General features: G+C 37.7%; 1 protein-coding gene and 1 pseudogene across 3 annotated transcripts in view; one reads left to right on the top strand and one right to left on the bottom strand.

The window, feature by feature from the left end:
* The window catches only part of VPS45 (vacuolar protein sorting 45 homolog), a 74,359-nt gene that overhangs the window by 50,210 nt on the left and 9,569 nt on the right, over window positions 1-14,580 (bottom strand). For all 3 annotated transcript variants that reach the window (XM_038562093.1, XM_038562091.1, XM_038562092.1), the window contains exons 8-11: window positions 10,920-11,054; window positions 10,333-10,446; window positions 9,762-9,929; window positions 204-362 (exon numbers count right to left, since the gene is read on the bottom strand). In XM_038562093.1, the coding sequence (XP_038418021.1) occupies window positions 204-362; window positions 9,762-9,929; window positions 10,333-10,446; window positions 10,920-11,054 (576 nt within the window). The remainder of the gene's footprint in view (window positions 1-203; window positions 363-9,761; window positions 9,930-10,332; window positions 10,447-10,919; window positions 11,055-14,580) is intronic.
* On the top strand, window positions 13,764-14,113 carry LOC102156459 (annotated as a pseudogene).

Genomic DNA, 14,580 nt, shown 5'->3' with positions numbered 1-14,580 from the left:
AAAAGAGAAACCACCTTTTACTGCTTAGGGATCAGGAAATTAATTTCATAAGAAAATACCCTTATTAAGGAAATTAAGACATGAGAGGACAGAATTCTACATTTCTGTAAGTAAAAACAGTATGACTTCTCATTTGTCAGAACTAAGAATATAATAATAAAGTTGCTACCTGTTTGGTGGGATTAATATACAAATTTGGTTACCTTTCGATACTTCTCAGAAACACCTTTGTTCCTGAGGTCCATCATTAGTCCTGGTAGGCTGTTGCTGCTGTGTCGCTCATAATGTAGAGCATAAAGCATCACCAGGCGGGCAGCATCAAACTCTGTCACTTTGGGGTTCTGCAGGAGCCTCTTTACATTCTGAAAAAAGAAAGAGCTGATATTTCTCTCCCCTTCACCTGCGTGATATATAATATCTTAGGTCTAATAATTATTGAATGGCAGTGATATATCTGAGTTCATGAATAAGATTACAACTATGGCAATGTACGGGTCCTAGGTTTAGCAATTGTTTCAGCTACAGAAAATTAAATGCCTTTACCTAAGACAAGAATTAAATAAGGAAAAAAATTCCCACTGCAATTGCTTTAGGACAAAAATGAATTTAACTCCTTTCTTTCTTTGATGAGATGGTCTGTGTTCTCATATGGAAAAGACTGCAATTTCCTTGCTAAAACAAGGAACACAGATTATTTCCACTATTTCAATCAATACAGCACACAACTGATCTGTTGACTTGTAAAACTATTGCTTAGTGTTAGTGACTGCCAGAGATATGGAGACAAGTTGGTAGAATTTTATGTAGGAGGACTAGGCTTAATCTCCAAGAAGCATCAGATGTAACAATATGTCTCAACATGGCTTTCAGAGATATGAGTATGTAAAGCATGTAATCTCTAAATTGAACAGTTAATGATCTTAAGAGGACAGGTACTGACAGCAAAGGCTGCTACACAAAATCATTTAGGTTCTGTCAATTCTCACATTAAGGGACTTCCCTAGAGTATGTATTTATATTTATTATGCAGCAGAACAAATTAATTCAAGCCGAGAGATACTTTGTGATCCCCCTCTAAACATAAAGCACCATGCCAGGCACTGGAGGGGATGCAGAGGTGAATTAGACACAGTTTATGTCCTCAGTGAGTTCACAGACAAGGAGGTGAGGAGAATGAAACAATTACAGCCTATTCTGCTACAAAGCACATTTCTTGAATGCATTTTAACTCCACGAGATCATTGAATATGGGAATGGTGTTAGTTTAACATGGAAAGTATATTGATTTATATGTAGTTTTTCCAGCATGTTAGTATTAAGAAGGAAATAGGGATAAGCTTCCTCTTGAAAGAGGAAGCTTTAACACTATGTTAGGAAAAAAGTATGTAAATCCTATACCAGTGTTTTCTGCAAGAAGAAGCTGGTTTTGGGTTGTCTGGGTAGCTCAGTGATTGAGCATCTGCCTTTGGCTCAGGTGATGATCCCAGGATCCCGGGATCCCAGGATTGAGTCCCACGTCAGGCCACCTACAGGAGCCTGCTTCTCCCTCTGCCTATGTCTTTGTCTCTCTCTGTGTCTCTCATGAATAAATAAACAAATCTTAAAAAAAAAAAAAAAAAAGTAGTAGCTGGCTTTATACCTTTAAGGACTGCTGTATTTTCCACAGTATTAAGCTATCTGGGGAAAGGGCAAGTACAAATGAAAAGGATGCAAAGATATTTCTCTGAGTTAAAAAGCAAAAAAAAAAAAGGGATCCCTGGGTGGCGCAGCGGTTTGGCGCCTGCCTTTGGCCCAGGGCGCGATCCTGGAGACCCGGGATCGAATCCCACATCGGGCTCTCGGTGCATGGAGCCTGCTTCTCCCTCTGCCTGTGTCTCTGCCTCTCTCTCTCTCTCTCTGTGTGACTATCATAAATAAATAAAAATTAAAAAAAAATTTAAAAAAAAAAAAAAAAAGCAAAAAAAATGACAGCCAAAAAACAGACGGATATCCCCATATTATATTTTTAATTTTGGTGAAACTAGTTTGTATGAGAAGCAAAAGTTTCTGTGACCTTACATCCTGAAGAATAACCAGGAATAAGGAAGGCTACAATGGATGAACTGAGTATATTTCTGGGTGCAAATGCCTATGGAGATTTAACTGTGCTAATATTTTTATTAGGCTTATCATTATTTTTATGAGGGCACTGAGTACAAAGTTATATAGATTTTTTTTAGCTAGGTAGATTTTAAGTGACCTGCTTATAACCCTATTTTCCCATAACACTTTTATTTTTTGTACATGATTTTGCAGAATAGGAGATTTTTCAGAAAAACATATGTGGTATTATAACAAACATATGTTTGCAAAAAACAAAACAAGAAACAAAAACTGAGAAACAGTGCGATGCGGGAAAGGGGAGAGAGTGAAGAAAAGTACACTTGGTTGCTGAGGAATCCAGAAGGATTTCATAAAGATGGTGACATTTGCAAAAGGCCCTAAAGAATCAGTAAGTGTTGGAATTACCCTGGGAGACTCTCTTAACAGGAACATGGCAGGGATCCCTGGGTGGCTCAGTGGTTTAGTGCCTGCCTTCAGCCCAGGGTGTGATCCTGGAGTCCCGGGATCGAGGTCCACATTGGGCTCCCTGCATGGAGCCTGCTTCTCTCTCTGCCTGTGTCTCTGCCTCTCTCTCTCTGTGTGTCTCTCATGAATAAATAAATAAATCTTAAAAACAAAACAAAAAAACCCAGGAACATGGCAATCAGAGAAAGAAATGGGTTCAGTTGAAAGACTGACAAGAGCCTTGGAAGGCACTAGATTCTGGGGACATAATAACATCCAAATGAAGCTTTCCAACTTACAAGATGCTTTCCTGTACCTTATCTTTTTCATGCTTCACAACAACCAGGTCTAATGTTTAAGAACTCTTCTGTTCACACCAAAGAGCACTATGATGACATGGGGAACCTCCCAGGTGGCTCTCAAGTAGGAAGGTCTCTGGGGAAGATTTCTATTGTTGCTCTTCTAAGTGAATATTTCACTAGCATCATCTTTAAGGAATCAAAAGGGAAGAAATTTCTCTTCTATAGATTTAAACCTTGTAGTCATAAGAATTTCCTTACTTTTTTTTCTTTTGTGGTACCCTTTCCAGAGCAATCACAGAATACAGACTATTTAGAATATCTGTTCAAATTCGCCACTAGTTTCTAGGATAATATGAAGAAATTTCAGAGTACAAATTATTACCAAGTAAGAATACCCTATTTCCTATGTCTCTCAATCAACTTAGCCTAAGTTTAAAACATCCATCTGGGATCTCTTTTTATGGGCATGATGTTTCAATTTCTGCCCTTGGGGTCACTCTCTTTTTACCTTAAATCTACTAAATTTCTATATTTTTTAGCAAATCTGAGATTCTCAATTAACTATAAAAACCACAGAACTGGTAGAGGGGGGCAGCCCCGGTGGCGCAGCAGTTTAGTGCCGCTTGCAGCCCAGAGCGTGATCCTGGAGACCCTGGATCGAGTCCCATGTCGGGCTCTCTGTATGATGCCTGCTTCTTCCTCTGCCTGTGTCTCTGCCTCTCTCTCTGTCTCTATGAATAAATAAATAAAATCTTAAAAAAAAAAAAAAAAGAACTGGTATAGGGACAAAGGCTGCTGCAATAAGCCTGTACCCTCCTCCTTTGTATTTCCTCCTTTGTTGGTTACTTTTACTTGCATCTTGACTCTTGGCTCTTTCCCATTAAAGAATCCACTTCTCTTCCTTGAGATTTGGTGCTTGTTATTTAGAGTCCCTGGTCTGACTCTTAGCTCTCCCTTGAGGACGTGGCCCAGATGTGAACCAAGATTACTTTGAGTAGATTATTTCGCTTACTTTTGAGCCCTTAGAACCCAACCCATGACTCAGGTCAGTGTTCCAGCGAGGCTTATCTATTTCTTCATGGAAGGAAACACGTAGGTAACAAGGTAAGTTCTTTCTTCTCTTTCACTTTATGTAAGTTCTTGAAGAAGAAGGGCATTTTTGTCTGCCTAGATCCCATATTATCCTCTGACTTGATTTTGAACATTTCACTAATGGCTACTTGACTCATCAACTTGATTGATAGTGGCATACATTACATTGAAATTCCAGGGTACTAACCAGGGAAGAGGAGAAAACAATCTGAGGGACTTCTAATTACACAGCAGGTATCTGCTACGTGGAGGTACTTATATGTTGGAAATATGAGTGAATTACATAATGAACTTCTGACTTCTCTTTTCTTAATAAATTTTCCATAAACCTTGAGACTTTCAAAAGAGAAAAGTATACTTCACATAATAACAATGGCTGAGTAGAGTGAAAGAAAACTATTGTCCTCTTAAGAAGATAGGATTCAAACACAGAATTCAATGAATTCTAACATTCATATAGCCCTAATCAAAGAATAGGAAAAGGAAAGCAAACACACTATCTCTGAAGGTCAAGTTTTAAAAAGAAGCTAATGGTCACTCAAAAAACATCAGTTAAAAAACAGTTTTTTTTCTGATATTTAAGATCTTTTCATTGTTTTGGGCTACTTTTCTATTTTCTTCTACCAAAACTATGATGAAGCAGCACAACAAGAACACATTTTTATAAAGACATAGTTACACCACTGTATAAATTACAGATGAAGTCAGCAACCAAAAATAGTCTTTATTTTTTGTTTTAATTTAACCTAAAGAACAAGAACTCTACCTTGGTATGTACTATCACATTAATGTAGTAAAATCATCAATGAATAGCATGATAATAAGCCAGCAGATTAGAACAGCAGGCTGAAATTGGCAGAAGCCTTCAACATGCTGATATGATAAAAAAAAAAAAATGAGTCTAATCTAACAGTTTGAAATAAAAGTGTTGTGGAACAATTAAGAGGTTAGCTAGGAAAAATGATAGAAAGTAGGTAGGACCAAATTCCATTGACTGGTAAATATATCTGTCATATTCTTTTCCTTAATGACTAGTCAAAAGAAGAAAATTAAAATACTTAGCTTTGCTGTAGGTCTTCTGCTGGTCAACACTGTCTGAAACACTGGCTAAATGTTGGGTTAGAGAGAAAATGATCATTTTTATTCTTAGTTGGTGAAAGTAAAATTGTCACCTCGATGTGTCTCAAACAATTTTCCTATAATTTTAATGAGAAGCAGAAAACCCTTCTCAAATCAGGGAGAAAGAGATCTGAGGTGATGAGTAGATGAGAAAACAATGTCCTGGTTGCCATAAAGAAAATAGAATATATTAACAAATAATAGTACAGATAATGGTGAAAGTTCTACTTATTGAATGTTGTTAAGTACCAGGTACCATATTAAGTGCTTTACATGTACTAGCTCACTGGACCCTCACAAAAATCTTTAAGTACTATGATTTTTCTCCATTTTACAGACAAAAAGACTAAGACTTAGAGTGGTTATAATTTTCAAAGCCAAGCCATCAAATTCCCAAACTCTCAGCCACTACTCTATACTGCTTCAAACAGAACTTTCTCTTCATTTTTCTAACAAGTATTTATTGAGTCTTTACTATATACCATTAATAGGACGATTTGAGGTCTTTTACCCAAGGTCAGGAAAGAAGTATATAAAAATAGAGTAATTCTTCCTTCCAAACAAAAAGCTATAATATGACACATGGGGGGGAAAAACTGCTTACTTTCTGAAGATATTTCTCTTCATGGCATAAAAAAACAAAAACAACAATAAAAAAAATTCCTCACTAATCAAATGAGTCTTTTCCAAGGCTATGGATAGGTTTTAATGACAGTACACTGCAGTTTGGTTCTTATGAAAATTCTTCTAAATCAAATTTTTGTTAGTCTGTACAGTAACTGGTTAGAAGTGGCAGCAATTTATAGGTTAATTTTTAGCAATATAATTTTTTTCCCTTCACCATGATACAGTTACTATTCAATAAAGCAAATCCCATCCCTACTAAAAACCTCAATTCATTGCTTCATGACATATTATCATCTAAGGTCAGGCCAAGGAATGCTATAACCAATCTAGGGGTCAGGCCCCTGGCACATACTCACTACCAGACAAAAGCTCCATTTATAGACTATTTAAATCGTATTGCCAAAGAAATCCTTTATGGTGGGGGAGTCCAAATCAATTGCTCACTGTAAAACCCTAATTAACATGGGCAAGAAAACCTTCAAAGGATAACTTTTAAAAATACCACGAATGGATCACAAATGGAATTCATATTTTAAAGTATCTATTTTTTTTCTTTTAAAGTGAATAAGAAATAAGGTTTCTTTTTTTTTTTTCTTTTTTATTCATAGAGACACACACACACACAGAGGCAGACACACAGGCAGAGAGAGAAGCAGGCACCATGCATAGCCTGACGTGGAACTCGATCCAGGGTCTCCAGGATCACGCCCTGGGCTGCAGGCGGCGCTAAACCACTGCGCCACCAGGGCTGCCCAGAAATAAGGTTTCAGGCAAGGAATTATAGCAACCTTGTCTGCTTTCCATACATAGAGAGATACAAATAAAGATACTGGAACTGGCTAGTGGTTAAGTTTGGTTCTATTGTTTCAAAGGGAAAAATAAAATGATAAACAGAAGGAAATTTACATTTAATTATAGAATAAAATTTTGTTTTTATTTAACAAGAGAAGAAAATCAATTTTCTTGGGAAAGATAAAAAGTTTTCACAAGAATACTTCTATGGGCCCACAAAACAACTGCAAACTGTGATTAATAGTACTGTTTCAAGTAGGTTGGTCACTAAATAGATTGTGATACATCTTTACAAAGGAATGCTATTTAATGACTGAAAAGAGTGAGTGTTTAGGTTCTGATCTGGAACAGTCTCTGAGATAAATGGTTAAATAACAAGGCAAAATGCAGAACTATGTGTATAGTATGGTATCGTCTGAATTAAAAAAAAAAGAATGAGAGGGGAGGGAGTGAAAGGGAGAGATACACATATCACACAGACTTGTGCAGATACAGGATAACTAAGGATGCATGTGAGACTAGTAACAGACTCATTTTTTACTACATATCTCTTTCACCAAGTACTTATATTATCTATTTAAGAATTATAATTCAAGGGTGCCTGGGTGGCTCAGTCGTCTAAGTGTCTGCCTTTGGTTCAGGTCATCATCCCAGGACATCAAGTCCTGCATCGGGCTCTCTGCTCAGCTAGGAGTCTGCTTCTCTCTCTCCCTCTGCCCTTCCCCACTGCTTATGCTCCCTTCCTCTCTCTCTCTCTCTCTCTCTCTCCCATAAATAAATAAAAAATGTCTTAAAAAAACGAATAAGAGGAACGCCTGGGTGGCTCAGTGGTTGAGTGTCTGCCTTTGGCTCAAGGTGTGATCCCAGGGTCCTGGGATCGAGTCCCACATCGGGCTCCCTGCTCAGTGGGGAACCTGCTTCTCCCTCTGCCTGTGTCTCTGCCCCTCTCTCTGTGTCTCTCATGAATAAGTAAATAAATCTTTAAAAAAAAAAAACGAATTAGAATTCAATACAATTGAAAAAAATAATAAAATCAGCCTAAAAGTTCTTTGAAAGGATTAAAGAATATAGGGATAAAATTCAGTGATGACTGAAGCCCTTTTCATAAATATAAAGCAAACAGCATCTTAAGAAACATTCAAAAGTAGCAACTCTAAATCCCAGTAAGGACCTTGCTATAACTAGAGCAATCACAGGTCGGTGGATTTCCTTGTTTTAGTTGTACCATATATTTAAAGCATTATGCTTAGAAGAAGGGAACCAATATTTACCAAGCACCTATCATATAAGAAACATTTTACATATCTCACTGAATCCTAGTAACAATCTAAAGTATGAAATCTTTATCTGTGAGGCTTGGGCAAAGTAAGTAATTCTTTCCCCCCAAAATTCTGATATGTAGAGACAGAATAAAGGTCAGGACAGTCTGGCTCCAAAGCCTGTATTGTTTCCATTATACCATTTTGGCTTTATTTTGTAAAGTCAAGTTCAATTGCAGGAGGGAAAGAAAGAGATTGGGTTGTAGAATATAGGGTCCTATTATAAGGACATGCATTTCTTATGGTGAGTGCCTGAGAAATGTAGACCTCTCAAAGGACTCTCATTCTCAAGTGACTTCTTGCCAGTGATACCACATTGCCATTTCTAAGGAAGCTTGGAATTATCAGATTTGTTCTGTCTTGTTATCTTTATATCCAATCTGTCGCTAAATTGTTTTTTTCCCTTTGAACTCTCAGATTTGCCTTTACTGAGCATTTTTAGTACTATCACTGTGAGTCTACTGGCCTAACTTCAGTTTTTTCACCTCTAAAGCATCCTTACTAGATTAAATTGCCTAAAATACTGCTTTCATTATATGGATTTTCTACATATGGCCCTACAACGGATCTCTTTGCTTATCTCAGCAAGTGCAAATTCCTCTCCCAAGTTTCTTCATAAACTGGTTCCTGTTTACAAATTCAATTTTATCTCCTATTTCTCTTCCACACCCACTCTCCAACAGGTCGCACTGTTTATTATTTTCTGCATATTTCTACCTCTTTGCTTTTGCTGTTATCCCTGACTGAAATCCTCCTCCAGATTCTATTCATTCTTGGTGGTCCATCTTAATATAGCCTTCTCTAAGGAACTGTCCTTAATAGCCTCAAATCTTATTTTGAGGTTATTTTGACTTAATTAAATATTACCTTGAAATACCACCTATGTATTTCTTGTGCTTTAGTTTTGTCGCTTTGACAATGCTGTACATTTCTTGAGGCCAAGGTCTGATTATGTCTCTTCTCTTCTAAAATGCTCTGGTTGCTCTCAACATTTTAAGATTAAAGCCCAATCTCCTTTTGATGGTCATAATCAGGCCCCAGGCTGTCTTTCTGGCTTATCTTAGACCATTCATCTTGTACCCTGCACTAACTAGCTACACTGAATTATTCTCTGTTCCTTTCATTCTCTGCCCCCACCCCCCCATCTCCCATCTCTGTGTCTGCATTCTCTCTGCCAAGAATTTCCCCTCTCCTCCCTGGTTGGTGCACTCTACTCTGTTTAGTGCATTCCTCCCTGTTTGTCCAGACCTAAGTCTTATGTCTTCTTCTTTAAGAAGCTTCATCCTTAGGGGAAATAGCTGTCCTTCCTCTGTATTCCATATTCCTTTGTAAATATATCTAGTATATTAGCACTTGTAGCATGATAATTCCTGGTTTAAATTTCTTTCTTCCTTACTATAGTGTGAGCTCTTTGAGGAAAAGGAAAAGAGGTCTTCTTCTTTGTACCTCTGGATCCTTATAGCACAATGTACACGTGGAAAGCATTTACATGTTCATGGAATAAACAGCAGGTGTTCAATAATAAAAAACTTAAGATAATGCATTTTAATATATATTGTATCTTTAAAATCATCCTTACAACGTGAGATAAATGTCATTATATCTATTTTACAGATAAGGAAACTGGCTCAGAAATTAAGCCAACAGCTCCAGGTCACTAAGCCAGTAAGTGACAAATGGTTAAATCCAGATCTTCTGATTTTAGTTTAGTATTCTTTCTAGCAGACTAGGATGCCCTCCTCAATAGTCAACTGCCTGAACCTTTTGCTACTGCACATTATTCTTCTCCTGTGGTTCTTGTATCTATCTTAAATAAAATTAATCTGTGTTCTTGTCTCAACTCCTTGTTAGATTATAAATTCCATGTTGGTGAAGAAGAATTACTTGCCTTTGTATCTCTTGCTCTGCCTGGTACAGTGCCTTACACATAGTAGGTGCTCATCAAATTGGACTGAATAGATACCTGGAGAGCACTAGAATGGTCATTTTGACAGGCCAGTTCTTGCTCAACTTCTGAAACCTCCAGCAGATTCCGCTCACTGACCAACCGAGACAGCTCTCCAACCACTGTCACATGCTTTGATACAGTCCCAGACATCTTCTTAAACTGTGGATAATTCTCAACAAAGGCCTGCCATGGGAAAAACACCAATTGGGGGTTCTGTTATTTCTTGACTGAGGACAGACATGTATGAAGGGAAAAAACAAGCAAGAATTGTTCTGCCCAGACTAAGGCATCTACAACTTTCAATCCCATGGCATTTTGCTTATGTTTAAAAGGAGAAGAACTGGTATATGTCAGTAGACTGACTCTTTAAATACTCCAAATGTGACTGAAGAATGGAAAGAAGCACATGGCTTGTTATGAAGTTTTCACTATATTGTTTCCTAAAGAGAAATAGTATAGAAAATTATCTCAAACCAAACAAAATGAATCAAGGCAGAAATGAGACTGAGAATATTCCAGAAATGTTGCTTACATGAAGAGTTCCAAAGTCTTGCATGTTAGTCATCCATGAACATGTTCAATTTACCTTCATGTCTGCTATTGATTCTAGTTTTTGCTGTTCTTTTGGTTTCTTCTTCTGAAAGTCTTCCATGAGATTCTTTATATTGCTACCAATCTCAGCAAAGTTCAGGTACATATTCTGTGAAAAAGGAAGGTGGAAACACAATTCTATCGATGAGTCTGACTTTCAGACCATTTAAAAGAAGTGAAATAGAATTCTGAAGGCAGAATTGAAGGGCAAGAAAATTCCATTATAATGACCAAATCTGGACATTGGCCAGGACTCTGGTGATGAATACCATTACTATTCTCACAAATGGTTACAGAAGGGAAGGAAGTAAATACATTGGGTTCTAATTCTAAAAGTACAAAGCTAAAAATGTGATTTTGATGAAAAAACCCCCAAACTGTTAAAGTGTCAGAATCCAAGTCTTCCGCCCTCTCTTGAGATGCAGTTTATCTACAGGATGCCTCTATTACGCTTCCACATGAAATCCCATACCTGTTCTCATTCAAACAAGACAATACTGGCCTTCTTACATTAAAAAAACAAAAACAAAAACAAAAACAAAAAACCTGAAAACAATTAAAAAAAAAACTTTAATCACTTACGTTAGCATAGAATTCATCATTTTCAGCAGACAGGACCACTTCTCTTAAGTCTTTACTGATCCCTGGCACCCTGGAAAGATCAATCCGATTGTTGTTTATGCCCAGTAGTTCGTGAACCATGGCCTGGTATGTCCACTAAATAAAGAATTATGACAAAAAAATTGGTAACTGACAAAGCATGGAAATAGTAAATCTTCAGGAAAACAAAAACTGGTAATATTTTTAGCAACTAGTCTTCTTTACATAGAGGTTCTTTATTTAATTCAAGTTTTATTAATATTTTGTGTTCTACTAAGCACTGATTCATGGTAATTGGTTAAACTAAAAGTCAAAATACTTTTAGATTTTACACTTTCAGAAGAAGAGCAGCAAGATTAATATTCCTGATAGAAAGAAAACAAATTAGATCTATCATTAGCTCCAGTTTTTGCCTGTGAATTAAGAGTATATTTTTGGCTTCACAGATAGGGCTATATTGGTACTGCAGTTACAAGCTGTACCATTTCCTGTACACTTCTGTGGTTTTCTGCAGCATGAGAAGTGTGTTCTTGCAGATCTGAGTGGTGCTATATTTATCCTGGGAACACTAATACTATCAGAAACAACCTTGTGAGTTGATCAAAACACACATATTCAGAAGCTTTGCCTGCGAATCCGTTTTATTTCATATATTTACTTAATAGAATTATGAAAAAAAGGATTGGTTCCCATTCTTATAAAATATGAACTTATTTGGTGAAAATGGAATAGAGAAACCCCAAATTCTGCCTTCTCACTACTTATTGGAGAATGGGTTACTTTTAGTTATAGGTCCATTAGACAAAACTAAGTATTTTCCAGCAAATTACCTTCTAAATCTAGAATGTAAATGATAGAAATATTTTATATGTTTTCACTTCATTTTAAGTAATCTAGATTTACTAAGAAAGAACTTAAGGTTACAAAAGAAGGTGCTTCATTTCTTAAAATACTTGCCAAATGAATCCTTAAAGCAAGTTTCAGGGGTGCCTGGGTGGGTAGCTCATTCAGTTAAGTGTTCAACTCTTGGTTTTGGCTCAGGTCATGATTTCATGGGTTGTGAGATTGAGCCCCAAATTGGGCCGTGCACAGCAAGGAGTCTGCTTGAGATTCTCTGTCTCTGCCCCTCCCCCTGCTAGCATGTGTACATACCCTCTCTCTCAAAATCTTTTTTTTTTAAAGATTTTAGATTTTTGTTTAATTTTTATTTATTTATGATAGTCACACAGAGAGAGAGAGAGAGGCAGAGACACAGGCAGAGGGAGAAGCAGGCTCCATGCACCTGGAGCCCGACGTGGGACTCGATCCCGGGTCTCCAGGATGGCGCCCTGGGTCAAAGGCAGGCGCCAAACCACTGCGCCACCCAGGTATCCCTCAAATAAAATCTTAAAAAAAAAGCAAGTTTCATGGGGGCACATAAAATAAGTACAACAAAATAGTTATGCTCCCATAGACAGGATCCTGTGCATGCTTCTAGCATTAGCACTTACTCTATAATTAAAATGATCAGTTTACTTCTATCCCCACTGGATCATGAGCTCTTTGTGAGCAGACATTGCATCTTTTAACCTTTTACCTCTAATACTTTAAAGTAGGCTCAACATTCAGTATGTGGCCCAACACAGGGCTTGAACTCACAACCCTGAAATCACGACCTGAGCTGAGATCATGAGTCAGATGCTGAACTGACTGAGCCACTCAGGCACCACATTACCTCCAATACTTAATATAATACCTGGAACATAATAGGTCTTCAGTGAAACAGTTGAATGGTTGTTTTTCTTTGGGAAACAGAACTACAAGCAATCATTTTCCTTTTTTATATTCTCAAAACTTCTTAAGTGAACATGTATTAGTTTGTATTTTAGGAATAGAAGGCTATCCTATCATAGAAAAGTTGCACTCCACTGCTACAGATTTCTCCTATCATTAACGTGATTTTAAGCTAGGAAGAGACTGAAATATAGGTTATGCCTTTCCCCATGAATTCAAAGGCACTATTAATAAAGCCTCTACTTTGTATAAGGTACTATTTTTATACTTGCAGAAGAACACATGTAAGACACAGTCTACCTTGAAGGAATGTGTGAAAATAATCAAAGGTCCAACATGGCAAGTGCTGCACAAGACATAAGAGAGACACAAAGTTCTGGAGTAATTTTATGAAAAAAAAAAAAAAAAAGAACTGACCAAAACAATGAAAGGTTTCAAGGAGATGTTTTGAGTGGTTTTAAAGGAGAATGTTGATAGGTGAAGAGAGAAGGTATTCCAAATAATCCAGCATTTAGACAGAGGTTGCAACATGAAAAAAATGATGGCTGGAAACCATGTGGCATATCTGCACAGTAGTGAGCTGTAGGTTGGGCCATGCTGTGAAGGCTCTTGGATGCCAAGTTCAGGGATCTGTATTTAAGCCAGTAGGCAAATGGGAACCAAATGAAGATTTTTTTTTAAAGATTTTTTATTTATTTATTCATGACAGAGAGAGAGAGAGAGAGAGAGAGGCAGAGACACAGGCAGAGGGAGAAGGGGAGAAGCAGGCTCCATGCAGGGAGCCCAACGTGGGACTCGATCCGGGGTCTCCAGGATCACACCCCGGGCTGAAGGTGGCACTAAACCACTGAGCCACCAGGGCTGCCCCAAATGAAGATTTTTAAGCCAAGAGTAGTAAGATCAGGACTGTGGTTCAGGAAAAGTGATTTGACAACACTGTGTGTATGAAATATATTAGAATTGAAAGAAATTAAAAGTGGGGAATCAGGGCTTGTTTCAGCCATTTTGGAGCTGTGGAGGCCTGCTGGGAACAGGACTGCTAAAATGATAAATATGCCTGGAAGGCTGTGGTTCAAGGCCATCTTTCCTGGCTATAAGCAGGATCTCCAGAACCAGAGGGAGCACACAGCTTTTAAAATTGAAGGTGTTTATGCTCAAGATGAAACTAAGTTCTCTCTAGGCAAGAGATGTGCTTATGTGTACAAAGCAAGTAACACAGTGACTCCTGGTGGCAACCTGAACAAAACAAAAACAAAACAAACCAGAGTAATCTGGAGAAGGTAACTGATATAAATAGTGGCATGGCTCATGTCAAATTCTGAAGCAATCTTCCTGCTAAGGCCACTGGACATAGAACCCATGTGATGCTATACACTCAAGGATTTAAATTTACTGAAAAGTAAACAAATAAAAGTGTAGATTTGTTCTCTTATAAAAAAATAAAATAAGGATTCCTGGGTGGCTCAGTCGTAAAGTGTCTGCCTTTGGCTCAGGTCGCAATCCTGGGGTTTTGGGATTGAGCCCCACATCAGGCTTCCTGCTCAGCAGGGAGCCTTGCTTCTCCCTCTCCCTCTGCCTGTGGCTCCTCCTGCTCTCTCTCTGTCAAAGAAGTAAATAAGTAAAATTTTCAAAAATAAAAATAAAATAAAAAATAAAAATGAGGAATTGGTAGATGACTATTTCAGTATTCCTATGAGAGATTAGGGTCTACACAGAGGTAATGACAGTAAGAATGAAAAATTGCAGCCAGACATTAGAAAAGGAGAAGCTACAGAGCCTAAAAGTTGCCTTGATAGGGGTGAAGGTGGTGGCAGAAAGGGACAGGAAAGATGAGGCAGAAGAAAGAGTCAAAGATGACTGTGGCTGGAAG

The sequence above is a fragment of the Canis lupus genome, chromosome 17 (genome assembly GCF_011100685.1).
Source record: "Canis lupus familiaris isolate Mischka breed German Shepherd chromosome 17, alternate assembly UU_Cfam_GSD_1.0, whole genome shotgun sequence".
NCBI classification, from domain to species: domain Eukaryota; kingdom Metazoa; phylum Chordata; class Mammalia; order Carnivora; family Canidae; genus Canis; species Canis lupus.
The sequence above is the reverse complement of the archived record's forward strand: the minus strand, read 5'-3'. Positions and strand labels throughout refer to the sequence as shown.